A 19,383-nucleotide genomic window follows, 5' to 3' on the forward strand; every position below is an offset into this window, starting at 1 on the left:
ATATATATATATATATATATATATATATACACACACACACTAGTCCTTCTCAATGAATTAGAAATTCATGAACAAGTTTATATATTTCAGTAATTCAATTCAAAAAGTGAAACTCATATTATATAGATTCATTACACAGAGTGATCTATTTCCAGCATTTTTTTATTTTAATGTTGAAGATTATGGCTAACATTTAATGAAAAAACAAAATGTAGTCTCTTAGAAAATTACAATATGACATGCCCAATTTAAAAAATTATTTTTAATACTGAAATGTTGGCCTATTGAAAAGTATGTACAGTATATGCACTCAATACTTGGTTGGCGCTCCTTTTGCATGAATTACTGCATCAATGCGGCGTGGCATGGAGGCAATCAGCCTGTGGCACTGCTGAGGTGTTATTGAAGCCCAGGTTGCTTTGATAGTGGCCTTCAGCTCGTCTGCATTGTTGGGTCTGGGGTCTCATCTTCCTCTTGACAATACCCCATAGATTCTATATGGGGTTTAGGTCAGGCGAGTTTGCTGGCCAATCCAGCGCAGTGATACTGTGGTTATTAAACCAGGTATTGATACTTTTGGCAGTGTGGGCAGGTGCCAAGTCCTACTGGAAAATGAATTCAGCATCTCCATAAAGCTTGTCAGAAGAGGGAAGCATGAAGTGCTCTAAAGTTTCCTGGTAGACGGTTGCGTTGACTCTGAACTTGATATAACACAGTGGACCAACACCAGCAGATGACATGGCTCCCCAAACCATCACTGACTGTGGAAACTTCACACTGGACCACAAGACACTTGGATTGAGCCTCTCCACTCTTCCTCCAAACTCCAGGACCTTGATTTCCAAATTAAATGCTAAATTTACGGTCATCTGAAAACAGGACTTTGCACCACTGAGCAACAGACCAGTCCTTTTTCTCCTTAGCCCAGGTAAGACGCTTCTGAAGTCTCAAGGAATGTGACAGTTGTAGCCCAAGTCCTGAATACGTCAGTGTGTGGTGGCTCTTGAAACACCACTCCTTGTGAATCTCCCCCAGATTCTTGAATGGCCTTTTCTTGACAATCCTTTCAAGTCTGCTGTTATCCCTGTTGCTTGTGCACCTTTTTCTACCACACTTTTTCCTTCCTCTCAACTTTTCATTAATATGCTTGGATACAGCACTCCGTGAACAGCCAGCTTCTTTAGCAATGTCCTTTTGTGGCTTACCCTCCTCGTGACTGTCTTCTGGACAACTGTCAAGTCAGCAGTCTTCCCCATGATTGTGTAGCCTACTGAACCAGACTGTTGGACCATTTAAAGGCTTAGAAAACCTTTGCAGGTGTTTTGTGTTGATGAGCTGATTAGAGTGTGACACCATGAGTCTACAATCTTCAACTTTTACCCAATATTCTAATTTTCATTAACGGTTAGCCATAATCATCAACATTAAAAGAAAAAAAATGCTGGAAATAGATCACACTGTGTGTAATGAATCTATACAATGTATGAGTTTCACTATATATATATATATATATATATATATATATATATATATATATATATATATATACACACACACACACACACACACACACACACGAGTATATACACATATTAAATAAAAATAATAAACATCAAGAACCATAGACATCATAACGATGGACACTTCATCATCGTGTATCATTCAGAAATGTTACAAACAAATGTGCTTCATAATTTCTTAGCACTTTTCCAGAAATTGTGATCATGGAGTGATTGAAATACCTCACTGCTAATGCCTATAATTTATTATTTAAAATGCGAGTTTTGTCATCCAACCATAATCGTTCAATCTCTTGCGTGTTTTCTTTAATTACTGGATCCACATAATTTTCTTGATATTTTACCATAAAATTGCGGTAACAATGGCATTTAGGTTTCCATATGAAGGCCATTCAACCGAATCACTGAACCTGCTTCACGTTCCCTGAAACAATGAGAGCCTTGTTTGACACCAAAAACCCATCAATTCAGCACACGATTGCTGTTGTATTTTACATCTGCGTCACTATTTACGGAGAGAGGAGCATTATCGCCATGTAGTATTCTCCCACAATTATATTTACTCCGACTAACAAATCCAGCCTCATCAATTTAGATGGAGTTAATATCCATGCCAGCGATTTTATCTTGTGCACTATGAGAAACTATGGCTCCATACAACTCTCAGCACATATTATACCAGTCAGTTATAGCATTATAATACTTTCCGGTTAGAGTCATTGTTGTGTTCATTGGTATATTCATTACAAAAAAGAACACCAGTTCTAAAATTTAGCACAAAAATTACAGTGCAATTTGTTGTTGTCCATATAACGGAAGAATAAGGGCCCATTCACACGAACGTAAATCTCATCCGTGTGCTGTGCGTTGAAACAACGCACAGCACACGGCCCCTATGATTTCAATAGGGCTATTCACACATGCATACGTTTTCACGCAGGGAGAATCCGTTGAGTCAAACTCGCTGCATGTCCTATATTGGTGCATTTTCATGCACCTATACACCTATTGAAGTCAATGGGTGCATGAAAACCACATCCGTGTTTTACACATCAATTGCGTAAAAAAAAAAAAAGAAGTGCTTGCGAGTGCGGGAAAAACGCATACCACTCGGAAAGCACAGTGACACATAAGGCAGCGCACACGGAACAGATTTACGCACGTTTTTTACGAGCATAAATCTGTCACGCTCGTGTGAATGTAGCGCAACTGTCCTTTTTTAGATAAGCCTGAAGTTCAAAACCTTTTTTGAGGACAGCAAAGTACAGTTCTGTATTCCCTTCATCTGTCACGTTTTTGTTTTGCTAACATGACACTACTAAATCGATGACAAGGATCTGCATCTTGCGGCAAATCAAGATTTTTTTTAACCTAAAAATGCAAATGCAGTTTACGCTGTCAAGAGAAGACATTTATACAAATCTTTTACCAACATCATAGAGGGTAAAATTTTCTACTCTGATGGGTAAAATGCGTTACACGTTTAAATGCTCCAAACGCCAACTTTGTACGCTTAGTAGCTAACAATTCTTGTGCTGGTAGTAATCTTCGAGGCCATGTTTTCTTCTAAAACATTTTTTTTTTTTAAAAACAAAAATTATTGTATAGGAATATACACTATATAGAAAGAAGTATTGGGACACCTAAACATTACACCTACAGCATCTTTTTGACACCATTCTAAATCCATAGGCATTAATATGGAGTAGGTCCTCTTTGCAGATAAAACCGCTTTTAGTCTTCTGGGAAGGCTTTCTACAAGATTTTGGAGTGTCTGTGGGAATTTTTGCCCTTGCATCCAGAAGAGCATTTGTGAGGACAAACACCGACGTTGGACAAGAGGTCCTAGTTCATCCCAAAGGTGTTAGATGGGGATGAGGTCAGGTCTCTGTGCGGGCCAGTTAAGTTCTCCACAGAACTTTTCCATCGCTGCAGAGTACAGTGGCGGCATACTTTACACTACTCCATCCGATACTACGCATTGTGATTGGTGTAATCTAAGGCTTGCATGCAGCTGCTCGGAGAGGCTCCTGGTTCACCGTTTTTGTGCGGATGCTAATGCCAGAGGAGGTTTGGAACGCTGCAGTTATTGAGTCAGCAGGGCGTTGGCGACTTTTATGCATTCCACGACCCCACCCCTCCTCTGTAACTTTACGTGGTCTACCACTTCGTGGCTAGTTGCTTTGGTTCCTAGATGCTTCCACTTGGCAATAATATCACTCACAGTTGATTGTGAAATTTCTTCCCTCCTAGATGTTCCACGAACAGACTTGTTGCAACGATGGCATCCTATTACATTACCACGCTCAAATTCAGTGAGCTTTTTAGACCCACTGTTTCACAAATGTTTGTAAAGACAGTCTGCATGGCTAGGTGCTTGATTTTATACACCTGTGGCAATAGGAATGAATGAAATACCAGAATTCAATGAGTTAGAGGTGTGTCCGAATACTTTTGTCAATATAGAGTATCATTGAAGTATCAAATTAGTTTCTATTCATTTTTGCATAGAATTTTATGCAATATGTCAAGCATACGTTTTCTTAATAGTTTAGGGCTTTATGCTTTTGTTTACGTATATGTGACATTTTTTATGCTTGTGTAGGTTAATGGGTCAACATATGCAAATGTATATTATATTTTAGCATACTTTTACCTTTGTAAAAAGCATGCAAATTTCTCCCAGCTCTGATCACTAAAGTATTCATTAATGAATGATTAAATCGAGAAAATAAAGTAATTTTCTTTTAAGCCCTTGCTGCCCCACGATGTTATAGTATGTTGCGGTGAGTGGATAATTGTCGGGAATGACGAAAACTCTTATCCCAGCCCTTTAAACCCTTAGATGCCGCTGTCAATAGCGACCATAGCACCTAGGGAGTTTAAAGAGGCTCTGTCACCAGATGTTGCAAACCCTATCTCCTATTGCAGCAGATCGGCGCTGCAATATAGAGTAACGTTTTTTTGTTTTTTTTAAAAACTAGCATTTTTGGCCAAGTTATGACCATTTTTATATTTATGCAAATGAGGCTTTCTAAAGTACAACTGGGCGTGTTTAAAGTTAAAGTACAACTGGGCGTGTATTATGTGCGTACATCGGGGCGTTTTTACATCTTTTACTAGCTGGGCGTTGTGAAAGGGAGTGTATGATGCTGACGAATCAGCATCATCCACTTCTCTTCAGAACGCCCAGCTTCTGGCAGTGCACAGACACAGTGTGTTCTCGAGAGATCACGCTGTGACGTCACTCACTTCCTGCCCCAGGTCCTGCATCGTGTCGGACGAGCGATGAGACATCGGCACCAGAGGCTACATTTGATTCTGCAGCAGCATCGGCATTTGCAGGTAAGTCGATGTAGCTACTTACCTGCAAACGCCGATGCTGCTGCAGAATCAACTGTAGCCTCTGGTGCCGATGTGTCCTCGCTCGTCTGACACGATGCAGGGCCTGGGGCAGGAAGTGAGTGACGTCACAGCGTGATCTCTCGAGAACACGCTGTGTGTCTGTGCACTGCCAGAAGCTGGGCGTTCTGAAGAGAAGTGGATGATGCTGATTCGTCAGCATCATACATTCCCATTCACAACGCCCAACTAGTAAAAGAAGTAAAAACGCCCCGATGTATGCACATAATACACGCCCAGTTGTACTTTAGAAAGCCTCATTTGCATAAATATAAAAATGGTCATAACTTGGCCAAAAATGCTCTTTTTAAAAAAATAAAAAAAACGTTACTCTTATCTACATTGCAGCGCCGATCTGCTGCAATAGGAGATAGGGGTTGCAAAATCTGGTGACAGAGTCTCTTTAACAAAGGAAGGGGCTCCATTGGTCACACGATCGACACCCATGTGATGCAAGTTGCCACGGCAGCTAGGGGCCTAACACGGACCCTTAGATCTGCCAAGTGTGAGGGCTAAAAATAAAATGTTTACTGTAAAAAAAAAAAAAAAAAATCCAGTTCTATGGCAAAATAACACAAAAAAAAATACACATTTGGTATCCCCGTCATAACGACCCACGTGATATGAAAATGTTTTTTTCTACCACATGGTTAACAGCGTAAATAACAAAACAAAAAAATATTTTTTCCATTACCCCCTTAAAAACGACTGAAGGTTAATCAATGAGTTATGTGTACGCCAAAATGGTGCAATTGAAAAGGATAAAACTCATCCTGCAAAAAAACAAGCCCCCATTATGCTATGTTGATTAGAATATATAAAACTTAAGGTTCTCGGTATGTGAAGCAATTGTTTTCTATGTAAAAGGATTTTATCGTGCAAAACTAGTAAAATATATATAAAAAAAAAATGTTTTTGTAAATTGTAGTGTGAAAAATGCCCATTGTTTGCTAAATCTGTAGAACAACTCTACTAACACTACAAAAGTTGGTAGCCGCTCATGGGAAATGGATCAGGCGACTGATCCAATTCATTTTTACATGAAGAAGCAAATGTGAAACCAGCCATACTGAACCCAGCAATAGACTCTATTCACCGTTCTTTTCCATTGCGGTTTGAAACTCACCCGTTGCTACATTATTCTATACAGAAAACAAAGACTGGAAACCAGACACACCCATTATAGATCAATTGGATCCGTTAGAATAAAAGATCCACCATGGTTCCATTAGAAATGGAAGCCGTGACACCAGTGAGAACAGAGCCTAAAAAAAGTACATGTCTGCAAATGAGCAAACACAGTAAAAGATTTCGATTTAATAAATATTATAATTATTCTGTATTACCATGATGATTATTATTCAATCCGTTGAAATGTTACCCTGAGTAACCATGTACTGTAGGTAGGACTTCTATTTCCTACTCTTTAAGAATAGCATCCATCTAACCACAATAATCTGTTTGACGGGGAGTCACGAGATCTATAGTTTCACACTAGCATTTACCCCACGGCTGCCATCCATTCCGGATTTCAAAGAATAAGATCAGTATGCATAAAAGTATATTAAAATAAGAAAAGAAAAAAAAAAAAAAAGTTGAGCAAATAATTCCTTTTACTTCCTCGCTCTGAGGGACCGGAGAACAGCACACTGAGCTTTCTCATTTCAGAAAAATAAACACATATATAAATATATATATATATATATAGAAGAAGAAAATTTGCAGCACTCCAACATGAAAAAGGTGGTGGTTTATTCAATCCAAAACAACAGCAACGTTTCAATCCTACAATAGGATCTTTATCAGGCTTGATAAAGATCCTATTGTAGGATTGAAACGTTGCTGTTGTTTTGGATTGAATAAACCACCACCTTTTTCATGTTGGAGTGCTGCAAATTTTCTTCTTCTATATATTATAATACGTCCGAGGATCGGGACGTTTTGCTGGGCACCTGGTCGATTATTCTTGTGTGAGTGCTGCTGCCTTCTTGTTTGCTCTATATATATATATATATATATATATATATATATATATATAAGCTAAACTATTATTTGCATAGTCTCTTCAAATGGGAATGAGTGACGTGTTAAGTTCATTACAGAACCTTCAAGTGTGATCAGTAATTTTGAAGTACAAATAAAACTGAATTTCTGGCAAATATCAATGTGCAGGAAACAGTCTCTCATATGGAATAACAATAAAACATTATGTGCAAGTGATCATAGTATTCATGAAGATTTTATTTAAAATTTGTAAAAAGCTGGAAAAACATTAAATTGAGAGCTTATCTAAATGAAAGAAGTTTGAAAGTACATAGGTATATACAGACGTAACCGTGCCGTGTTTGTCATTCGGCACAATGTGCCCCATGATAACATTAATTGCTCACCTCTGGTTTTTCATAATACTGCAAGTCAACCCTCGAAATTATTTTAGTTCAGTGAAAGTCTGTCCACAGCAACAAATCAGAGCTCAGCTTCCGCTTCTTCAACAGTGATTGGTTGCACTGTGCAACAAGGTCCTTTTTTTTTTTTTGCAAGACAGTTCTTAGGCCAATTAGATATCCCACCTTTTGATTTCTTCTCCGGACATGCAATGCCACTCCCCATGTGGCCACACCGCTACCAATACAGGTTATGATGATCGAAACATCACTGCAGACTAACAACTGGACGACTGAGGCCTAGCACTTATACAAGTCCAATGGGGGGGCTAGCAGAGGTTTTACTACTTGGGATATTTGTCCACATCTACTACTACCCCTTTAATAACCATGACAATTAAAGGGAAGGTGCCACAAATTATTTATTTTTTTATAGGTTATTGCTTTTAGTATGTCATTAAAATAAATTTTATTTGTGTTGTACTTTTTTCTCTTTCTTTTACGTCTCTATGGGGGCTGCCATTTTTTTTTCATCTCTGTATGTGTCGATTAACGACACATACAGAGATGGAATATGGCACATACATCCCCATAGAGAATGCGACCGGGAGCAGTTGCAGTCACTATAGCGTACGCAGTCTGTGTGGGAACGGCGCATGCGCCGCTCCCACACAGACCAAGGGGAAGGTCTTCGGCAGAGCGACATCCGGCGCCATTTTAATGTGGACCGGAAGCTGCGACCGGACAGTAAGACGACTACTTCCAGTCGCAGCTTCCGGCCATATGTTCAGACGCAAGGACTAGGAGCGGAGGCAGCAGCGGCGGCAGGATCAGGTAAGTTATGTTTGTGTAGGTGTATGTTCGTGTTATACTGTGTGATTACCACTGTATCTAATCCTCCTACACTGTGCATTCTCTCAAAAAATGGCGGCACACAGTTTAGGAGGTTTGAACATTCAACCCCCTCCTTTCTCCTGGCACTAGCCAGGATAAAGGAGGGGGGATTGTTTGAGGACACCAGAGCGAGTGGGTCTTCTCCAATTTTGCAGCATAAAGCAATGAGGTTGCTTTACCACATGCCAGTGCTGAAATTTTGGGAATTGCTCCCTCTAGCGACCAGCAAATGGAAATGTTATAAATTAGAATCTAATTTATAATATTTCCTGACTTGTGAAAAAATTAAAAAAATTAGAACAATGTGTAATCATTTATATACGGTTTAAACAAAAAAAAATAAAAAATTTCTCTAGCGTTACATTCCCTTTAAGCTTTTCAAATAGCTATTGCTGATAAGAATTTGTACAGATCCTTAGATGTTACAGCTTTTGCATTGAGTTTATAATTGAGTAAATAAAGTATTAAGTAGAAGACCTAGTGCGTATATACAAGCCTTTCTTCCAGTAATGCGAGGATGACTGTAGTAACTTGCAACAATGCTGTTGAAGCAAAAAGGCTTGTGAAAGAGAATACAGTATCTCCCTCCACTGTAACTATCTTACACCATCTTCTGTGCCATTACTGTACAGAGATACATCAATTAGCCATAACATTAAAACCATCTGCATTATATTGTGTAGATTCCTCTCAGGCCGCCAAAACAGCTGCATGGCCCCCACAACACCTCTGAACGTGTCCTGTGGTATCTGGCACCAAGATGTGTGGCTCGGATTTGTTTTTTCAGTATATGCCACAGACATTCAGACTGAGCTATGGGGGAGGCCAAATCAACACTTTTTTACGTCCCTCAAACCATTCCTGAATAATTTTTGCATTGTGACAGGACACATTATGCTGCTGAAAGACGACACAACCAGTAGGGAATAATGTAGCCATGAAGGTGTGTTATGTGGTCTGCAAAAATGGTTAAGTGGGTGGTGTGTGTCAAAAGTCATAATGTGATTCATCAGGCTACCTTCTTCCATTGCTCCATGGTCCACTTCTGATGCTCAAGTGCCCCTTGGAGGCACTTTTAGATTTGGATAAGGGTCAGCATGGGCACGAGCAGTCTGCCGCTACGCAGCCCCAAACCAAGCAAACGGTGATGCACTGTGTTCTGACACCTTTCTATTATAGTCAGCAGTTACTTTTTCAGCAATTTGTGCTAGAGAAGCTGACCAGACGGGCTACCTTTTGCCGCCACGCACATCAATGAGCACTGCATACTGGGAACACCCCCACAAGACCAGCCGGTTTGGAGATGCTCTAACCAAGTCGTCTAGCTATCACAATTTGACCCTTGTCAAAAAGTAGCTCAGATCCTTACGCTTGTCCATTTTTCCTGCGTCCAACACATCAACTTTAAGAATGGACTGTTCACTTGCTGCCTAATTTATCCCACCCCTTGAAAGTCGCCATTGTAACAAGATAAATAAAGGGTTATTCACTTCACCTAATACTGGTTTTAATTTTATGGCTGAGCGGTGTATGTTTAAATAACATTTAGGTTCCGAAATCTAAAAAGGTCATATTATGAGGGAAAGCCTTTTTTTGCACACAAACTGCCTAAACCAATGAAATATAAATAATGGTTGGAATTTTACTATATAGCTAAATTTCAGGGAATTTGAAATATCGGAAAACCCACCGAAGAATAGGAGGGCCTACACATGTACGCATATTATATATGTAGGAGGTGAAAAGGATTATTTATTACTTTATACCGGGTTCTTCATTTCTAAACATTAAGTCACCCCAACAGGTAGAAAAATACTATGTGGATATCTTGCAGCAAAAGTGTTATTGTATACAAAAAGTAAAGTAAGTAAATCACCACCAATGATGTGAGTAAACTGAATTCTTTATTCAAGATGAAAAAATACAAAGAATATTTTTCAGTTACTTTAACACTGACAAAACAATACAGAGAACAGATGCTACATTGCATGGAGAGACAGACTGAAGCCGTCGGTCAAAGTGATTTCACCTTCGTAAAGTCTTAGCTGTTAACCATGCATATCTACAACAGGCAAGCTCGACAAGGCAATCTTCATAAAAAGACATTTTACTTCCTATATATACAAAAATATCATCTAAAGAAAATTAATCTAACATGCAAAAGCATTTTAAAAATTACCTCTTCTAGGAAACAACAATAAAAACCTCAATTTTTGGTCTACAGCAGAGGTAGACAGCCAGTGACCCTCCAGCGGCTGTAGAACTACAACTCTTATTATGATCTGACAGTCTAAATGCTTGTTCACAGTTGTATTTTTAAGCGCCAGCAAAGAAAAGCTCTGTACGGAACTTAAAAATGCTAGATTCAATGACCCCTAAGGGTATGTTCACACGATGAGAGGCATGCATTTACGTGTGAAAAGACAGACTGTTAACAGCTGCCTCGTTTCACATGTAAATGCTCCTCCTCGCATTTTGCGAGCCGTCTGAGACGCTCGTAAATCTTGAGCTGTGCTTCATTGAGTTCAATGAAGAACAGCTCAAATTACGTGGCAAAGAAGTGCCCTGCACTTCTTTGCCGAGGCAGTCCATTTACGCGTCGTCGTTTGACAGCTGTCAAACGACGACGCGTAAATTACAGGTCGTCTGCACAATACGTCGGCAAACCTATTCAAATGAATGGGCAGATGTTTGCCGACGTATTGGAGCCCTATTTTCAGAAAATAGGTTGTGTGAACCCAGCCTTACACATATCACTAAATATGTAAAGTACATTGTGTACTGTACGAGCTAGAAAAATCTCATCTAATAATAACGAATACGTAATTCTTTTCTAACACAAAATGCCATTCTTTAAAAACACAAAAAATCATAAAAGCAACGGAAACATGTAAATTAATTTATCAATAAATTAAGCTGTGATTCACAAATACATTATCAAGGTGAAATACAGGCACTTGACAGTTTAATGTGCAAGGCAGATACCCTTTACTAGTAACAGTATAAGGCAGTCTAAAGTACAACCAGTGTATACATTCTCGAAGGAATTACTGTTTTTTGGTAAAACCAACTATCATTTCAGTCATCAAAGTGTTATGTAGGCAGAATCAAGGCCACCCTAAGGGTATGTGCACACACACTAATTACGTCCGTAATATACGGACGTATTTCGGCCCCAAGTTCCGGACCGAACTCAGTGCAGGGAGCCGGGCTCCTAGCATCATAGTTAGGGGGGATTCACACGAGCGTGTATTCGGTCCGTGCGGGCCGCGTGGTTTTCACGCGGCACGCATGGACCAATACAAGTCTATGGGGCAGTACAGACAGTCCGTGCTTTTTGCGCAGCGTTTGTCTGCTGCGCAAAAAGCGCGACAGGTTCAATAACTCTGCGTATTTCGCGCATCACGCACCCATTGAAGTCAATGGGTGCGTGAAAATCACGCGCACCACACGGAAGCACTTCCGTGGGACGAGCGTGATTCGCGCAACAGCAGTGAAAAGGATGAATGAAAACCGAAAAGCACCACGTGCTTTTCTGTTTCCGAACATCCAAACGGAGTGTCTTTGCGATGAGCGAAGCCGGACAAGCGTACCGAACTTCACCGGGTTCGGCCAAACTCGTTTTGGCCGATCCCGGCAAAAAAATTATCGGTACGCGACGTCAGGAGATAGTCACTGTCCATGGTGCTGAAAGAGTTAAACTGTTTCAGCACCATGGACAGTGACTTGCGATCCCAAAATACATTAACCTGTAAAAAAAAAACGAAGTTCTAACTTACCGATTACTCCTGTCTCCTTCCTGCAGTCCGACCTCCCGGGATGACACTTCAGTTCAAGTGACAGCTCCAGCCAATCACAGGCCAAGCACAGGCTGCAGCCAATCACAGGCTGCAGCGGTCACTTGGACTGCTGCGTCATCCAGGGAGGTGGGGCCCGATGTCAAGAGAGGCGCGTCACCAAGGTCGCGTCACCAAGGACGCGTCACCAAGGCAACGGCCGGGAAGTTCTCGGTAAGTAGGAACTTTATCTTTTTTTTTTACAGGTTTTTCGCTGTTGTGTTCGGCATTCACTGTCGAGGGTGCTGAAAGATTTAGCTCTTTCAGCACCTTGGACAGTGACGGGCGTTGACAAGCCTCATCTCTATGATGCCGGCTGCGCGAAAATCACGCAGCCGCGCATCAGACACGCATGACACACGCAGCTGTCAAATGGTTTTTGCGCTCGCAAAACGCTGCGTTGTTTGCGCGCGCAAAAACGCAACGTTCGTGTGAATCTCCCCTTATGTACGATGCTAGGAGTCCCTGCCTCTCTGCAGGACAACTGTCCCGTTCTGTAATCATGTTTTCAGTACGGGACAGTTGTCCTGCAGCGAGGCAGGGACTCCTAGCATCGTAAATAACTATGATGCTAGGAGCCCGGCTCCCTGCACTGAGTTCGGTCCGGAACTTGCTGCCGAAATACGTCCGTATATTACGGACGTAATTAATGTGTGTGCACATACCCTAACATTTTCACAGGTGGAGTATTCTCTTGAAAGACAATGAGCCATTTTATAGTATGTTATAATATAAAAACAAAAACAGAAAACTACTATTATGAGTGCAAATTTATTTTAGAAGGACTCATTTAAATATAAAAGTACATAGGTATACAATACTTAGGATATTTTGGTATAAAATAACATTAACTCCATGAAACCTGTGGAAAGCTATTGCATATTGAAAGATTTTTTTTTTAGATAGGTCATTCTAATTCTTCCCAATTTTCAGTTAGGTTGCCTTTGCTTCGCCGTCTAATACTAACTAGTTTGCCAGCCGATTTAATACTCCACCTAGAACTGTTTCCAGAACTTGCCAAATTAGTATACTTTGAGGATCCTTTGGTTTCTTCTTCCCAGCCTTGCCAGGATTGGTTGTCATCTAAAGGTTCTTCTGCAAAGGATGGGGGGTCTTCCACCATAATATGTGGGGGCTCCCAGCCCTCAATCTCATCAGCTTTCTTTGGCTGAATATTTTGTTTAATTGCCAAACTGTCCCAAAAACCAGATTTCTTTTCTGTCTTTACGTCCTCTTTTGTCTTCACAGAAGCTCTGCATATGAGAATATACAAGGTGGTTTGGTTACAAAGGTGGGTAAGGTTGTGTACACAAATCTCTGCCTTATCTGTACTGGCAAGGGTAAACTCATTTGTGTAAAAATCAATAGCTTTTAACTTTCTCACTTGAGGACATATTTAATAATAGGGTCATTAAAGTAAAACCTTGGTATAAAAAAAACGACGTAAAAAAAACAATTATAAAGCCTAACAGGGGATATACATAGAAAGGCATTAAAACACAACTACTTTGGACACTAGGAAACAAAAGGGAAGCAGTTACCAGTACAGATCCCTTTAACTAAGATCATATATTAGAAAAATAAGTCACCAGTTGCTTCTGCACTTGCTGAGTGACCCCCTAAACTCCTGTTTGGGGTGTCACTAAAATAAACACCCTGTATGGTAATTGAGCACCCTGATCGGCTGAATGTTGAAATTTGGACCATGTGGCCACATCGGTGGCATTACCATACATGTAAATTCACAGGCTTTAATGGTCTGGTAGAGAGCTACACTATTAAAATACCGCAGTAAGGGGATGTGCACACGACCAATTTTCAGGCGTAATGGAGGCATTTTACACCTCGAATTATGCCTGAAAAGACGGCTCCAATACGTCGGCAAACATCTGCCCATTGCTTGCAATGGGTCTTCCGATGTTCTGTGCAGACAAGTTGTCATTTTACGCGTCACTGTCAAAAGACAGCGCGTAAAATTACGGCCGCGTCAAAGAAGTGCAGGACACTTCTTGGGATGTAATTGGAGCAGTTTTTCATTGACTCCAATGAAAACCAGATCCAATTACGTCCGTAAAAGACGCCGCGAAAAACGCGTGCACTTGTAAAAAGTCTGAAATTCTGTAGCGGTTTTCTCCTGAAAACAGCTCCGTAATTTCAGACGTATTTGGCGTTGTCGTGTGCACATACCCTAAAATAACAACATGTCGTGGTTTTACTGTGGCACAACTTCTTGCAAGAACTTGTGGGTTTTTTCCCTCAAATTTGCAGATATTTAACCAAAAATCAGACCAAATATGTGGTTATACCTTTTTTTTTGGAGGATGGACTAATGTAGTTCCATCCCAAGGATCTTATGCAGTATTCATTTTTTTATTAAATACATACATGAGCCTATGGGTGACGTATGCCACTGTATGGCATCCGTTACAGCCTACATTTAACATTTTATGCCGGAAGCTTTTCCCGGCGTACACGTTAAACGTAGGCTGAAAACATTTGCACAGAACTTTACTCGCCTATATCAATCATTTGTACAGTTATATTGCTCTATCAGATTCCCTATAGAGGAAGCTTAGGGGGTCTGAACTCCTCTTTTTGTTTCAGAGCCGCAACCTCTTACACAGCCATAAAGTTGAACAACACTGCGTGAAGGGAAGCAAGGTATTTGAGGCTCAGTAACGGGAAAATTTGTGGTACACGGACAGTTAAATAAGCAACATATTCGAAACAAGTTATTTCATAGCACGTCTGAAGCCAACATGAAGAATACAGTCAAGGTAACTCTATAGACAATATAAGGAAGATAGCCAAGGTGTTTTTCATGCTAGTAACAAATGCCCTTTGTGAGAAGCTGAATCCCCACTATACCTATGTAGAACAAGGGAATTTCTGTACTATATGACTGCATGTATCTCACACAAAACATATAGGGGCAGAAACGGTCTAACAGCAAAATGGTCTAATTGTCCAAAGCAACCAATCACATTGCAGATTTCATTTTTCAAAAGCACTATATAAAAAGGAAAGCTGAGCGGTGATTGGTTGCTATGGGCAACAAGGACAGATGGACTATTAGTCCATTTGCATGAATCTCAGTCATAATCTGGCTGTTCGCAGTAAATCCTGGTATAATTTCCTCTTTTATTATTGATTCTTACACTTTTGTCTTTGGAGACTTTGATCCTTTCAACAGTTGCTGCTCATCATCTTTATTAAATATGGACGTCACATCTTTCCAGCCTCGAAAGCTGGCACCCTGGACCTAGAAAAGAATGAATGACAAAAAGCTTATTCATATGATCTGGGCATTCAAATAAATATACAAGCATTAGATGTTTCAGTGTCTCTATTTAATTTACATGTGAATATGAATTCTGCACACAGCTCATTTCCAGAATCAACATGCCGTCAAACACGGAGTATTTTATTCCAGTGCTTCGAACAGTGGAAGTTTTATAGCCTGCTGGACAAAAAGTTTTCAAACAATAATAACACCCTTGAAGAATTCTCAAAGTTTTGGCCAGCTATGCGAAGAATACAGAATAAGTAGTCTGAAAGCAAACCTCTACTTATGTAGACCGCAGCAAATAAAAGGTCCATTTGTTCAGTTCTCCTGTGGCATGTACTTGCATTTACTTGGCATACAGATCAGGTAAGTATGTAGTCTGAAGGGTGGACAGATGAATATAAACTTTGTATTTTAGAGTATTTTGTATAATTCTTCTACAGAATATATAATATACACTGCAAATGCTTGTGAAGATTACTCATGTTTTTACGAACTGCAGCAGACATACATTTTATCACACCAACATATATATTATTTTAAGGAATGTAAACCTGAAAGATGAAGTAGGTCTCAGCCTTGTATGAACAGACTTTTAGGACTACATACATTATGATCTCTTCTAGGTAAGCAGGGACGCGCATGAGAAATTTCATTTTGGAAGGATATAGATAGGGTTCACATTATGGTAATGTGCCGCATGAGTTTTACAGCGAATTGCTGCCGTTTTGCAATCTGGGTTATAGCTCCCACCCTTTCATTTTGCAGGGTGAAACACGGTTTTTTTTTTTGTCTAAAAACCATGTGACCAATAGCTGCGTTGCAAAATCGCAGCACCCCAGAAAAGTGCGTTAGCTTTAATTTGCTTAACTATAAGCAACTTTGCTTTGAGTGTAGTGTAAAAAATAAATAAAAAGAAAAAAAGAAAGAAGGGGTTCATCTGAACTGGACTTAAGATCTAGAGTTCCAAGTACTGTTAGGATAAAACCATAGGAGGCTTGGGTATTGCGGCCAAAATATATACAAGTGAAAGCGGCTTTGGGAAGGGTTCGCACGTGACATTTTTCCACTCAAAGTTTAATATTTTGCTGTAATTTAAAACAAATAAAAAAATAAAAATAAAATACATATCTGAGATAAATGGCTGTATATTAAAATATTGACTGTAGAATATTCAACCCTAAACCATTTTAAATGCGTAGTAATGAGACCCTATACTTACTATGGGATACAAAAAAAAAAAAAAAGCCATAGCACTGAGGGCTTGCTCTCTTTCATTCTACATCATAACCATACCTCCCAACTTTCAAGTACCGCAAAGAGGGACAAACGATGCGGCGCACGTAGCGCAGCAAATGTTTTTTTTAAAGCCACACCTCTAATCCTACCCAATCCCCACCCATACACACCTGATTCAGCCCACACAGTACCATGCTCCCATAGTGCCTCCCCACAGTATAATGCCCCCATAGAACCCCCACACAGTATAATATTACTCCATCGCGCCTCTCACACAGTACAACGCCAAATAGATGCACCCATATAGTATAAAACCAACACAGATGCCCACATATAAAGTGCCACAGTGCCCATGTAGATAGTGCCACACCCCCTTGAAGATATCACCGCCATGCCTGTAGATCGCGCTACCCCCCCCCCACTGTAGATAGCTCCATTGGGGCTCCCTCTAGCAGAATCCCCAGTCAGAGCATTGCAGACGCTCTGGCCGGGGATTCCGCTCCAGGAGGAGTCCCCGACGTCAATGTCCATAAATGGATAGTGACGCCAGGGTCTTCTCCAGGAGTGGAATCCCCGGCCAGAGCATCGGCAACGCTCTGGCTGGGGATTCCGCTTCAGGAAGAGGAAGAGTCCCTGACATCACTGTCCATATATGGACAGTGATGTTAGGGTCTTTAAGTTGTTGGAATGGCCAGCCAGAGCATTGGCAACGCTCCGGCCGGGGATTTGGTTCCTGGAAGAGCCACTGACATCACTGTGCATATATGGACAGTGACGTCAAGGGCTTTTCCAAGACAGGATTCCACGGCCAGAGAGCTTGGGCTGCTCTGGCCCAGGACTCCATAGTTGAATGCTGAAGCAGGGAGCAGACTATTCCCTGCATCAGCATTGGATTCAACTGTATCGGCGTCCTGAGGACATAGCATAACAAGTCTGCTGTAACCATATACATATTACAGAAGCATACCCCTTAGAATCAGAGATTACACGTTTGTCTGTCACTTATGGCCTTAACAGTGCTTCTCTCTTTGTTATATATGGGCTCAGGATACATCCTTCCTTCACTTCCTGAAAGCAGTGGAAAATTTACAATACTTTGCACAGGAGAGGTTTACTCTACAGAGTTAGACTCATACTGAGAAAATGCATGTCTCTACATCTCTTGCCAAGTGTCCGATTGTAACATACTGTGAAAAACAGCACCCACAATAGGCAGGAAGGAGGAAAGAACAAGGAGGGATGGAAATGGCCAGATCTCTTTCCAGGAATTCACCCAGTAGTACTTATACAATCAAGAACTACCTTTTGTTGTATACTACAACAAAAACAAACATACAGCAGTAAAATAAAATGGAATTCTATACTTTTTAAACAGCGATCCGCACACTAAAAAGCTATATGGACAGTACATGGAACATAGTCAACTGCACTATTCCATACAGATGTATCCAGTAAAGAATGTATACTGCACGGTACATATATTTTTTTACGGTGGAAGACTGTGGGCGACTTGTCTGCCTATACAGTAGCATACCTCGGAGGTATACATCGGTAGTATCTCCTGACTTCTAGCCACTGACGCACACTGTAAGGGAAGTACGAATAGGCCCCAATGCAGAATTACAACGCAGTTGCCCCTCAGGTTACAATATTTGTAACTTACAGTGGTCTTTCCTGGGCGATTATAACTCTGAGCCTCATTCATCCTACAATATCACAGGCAGTGGCGATTTGTGGTGAATGCGAGTGGCAGTGTGCGCAATTCAAAATACAGGTGAATAAGCTGAACACATTGAAGGAAAGTAGAGGCAATCTGTTGGCACTGGATTACTGAAGTGTATGTGCAGTTTGGGCGTCTAGGCACTCGCCACAATCTACCTGCACTGCTCTTTACCTGTGTCAGGAGGAGATTCTTATTTAGACAGCAGGGGAGGGGTTAGTTCATGCGGTTTTTACGGTATCCGTTTGCATCCTCTACAGAACACTGAAGAGGCTCATATCCTCCCTATAGAAAGGTATTACCAAGCCTCCACCAGTTCTTTCTGACCTTTATTAGTTAAAACTTGCTTCATCTGTATTAGGTTTAATTTATTTTTTTAGGTTTAATTTATTTTTTTAGGGAGGGGGGGGTAGTTTCACTTAATTTTCCTTTTTTTGGTGGACATTTTGGAAGCTATTTAACCAATAAGTAGTTTTCCATAGAGGAGACTTAAGGCCAGCCTTTCCTACCATCTAGCCGTGTAGGAGGTAAATATCAATTTTATATAAAATATATAGTTTTCACCATAGCAGTCACATTTGGCAGGCAAAGAGAAAACTGCCCAGTCTGTTCACATGAATGGGTTCTACATCAGAAGCTTTGGAGAAAGATATTTTTCTGCGCCAAATGAAGTTCAGAACAGTGTATTTTGTTTTATCTCACTTAAAAAGGGGTTGTCCACTACCGGGCAACTGATGACCTATCCACCAGATAGGTCATCAGTATATGATCGGTGTGGGTCCAACACTCGGATCCCGCACCGATCAACTGCTCCAACTGCCCGTGGGCACAGTATGAAGTGTAGCAGTTAGCTTTGTACGCTGCATAGCGGTCGTGCTGCGGAACTGAAGCTCTGCTCTTATTCACTTAAATAGGGAGCAGAGCTGCAGTACTGCAGCTCGGTTGCTATTCCATGACCGGAGCCATCTGCTTCCTACATGGACGTCCAGTGCCCACAGGAATCTGATCAGTGCGGGGTCCGGGCGACGGACCCACACCGATGACCTATCTGGTGGATAGGTCATCAGTTGTCCAGTAGTGGACAACCCCTTTAAGTGGCAGA

At 40.8% G+C, this 19,383-nt stretch overlaps 1 protein-coding gene across 3 annotated transcripts in view; it reads right to left on the minus strand.

The window, feature by feature from the left end:
* Positions 1-12,651: 12,651 nt before the first annotated feature.
* Positions 12,652-19,383, minus strand: part of TDRP (testis development related protein) — a 149,527-nt gene continuing 142,795 nt past the window's right edge. For all 3 annotated transcript variants that reach the window (XM_075864129.1, XM_075864127.1, XM_075864128.1), the window contains exons 4-5: positions 15,195-15,298; positions 12,652-13,289 (exon numbers count right to left, since the gene is read on the minus strand). In XM_075864129.1, the coding sequence (XP_075720244.1) occupies positions 12,944-13,289; positions 15,195-15,298 (450 nt within the window). In that variant the 3' untranslated portion in view covers positions 12,652-12,943. The remainder of the gene's footprint in view (positions 13,290-15,194; positions 15,299-19,383) is intronic.

Source organism: Rhinoderma darwinii, chromosome 4 (assembly GCF_050947455.1).
Source record: "Rhinoderma darwinii isolate aRhiDar2 chromosome 4, aRhiDar2.hap1, whole genome shotgun sequence".
NCBI classification, from domain to species: domain Eukaryota; kingdom Metazoa; phylum Chordata; class Amphibia; order Anura; family Rhinodermatidae; genus Rhinoderma; species Rhinoderma darwinii.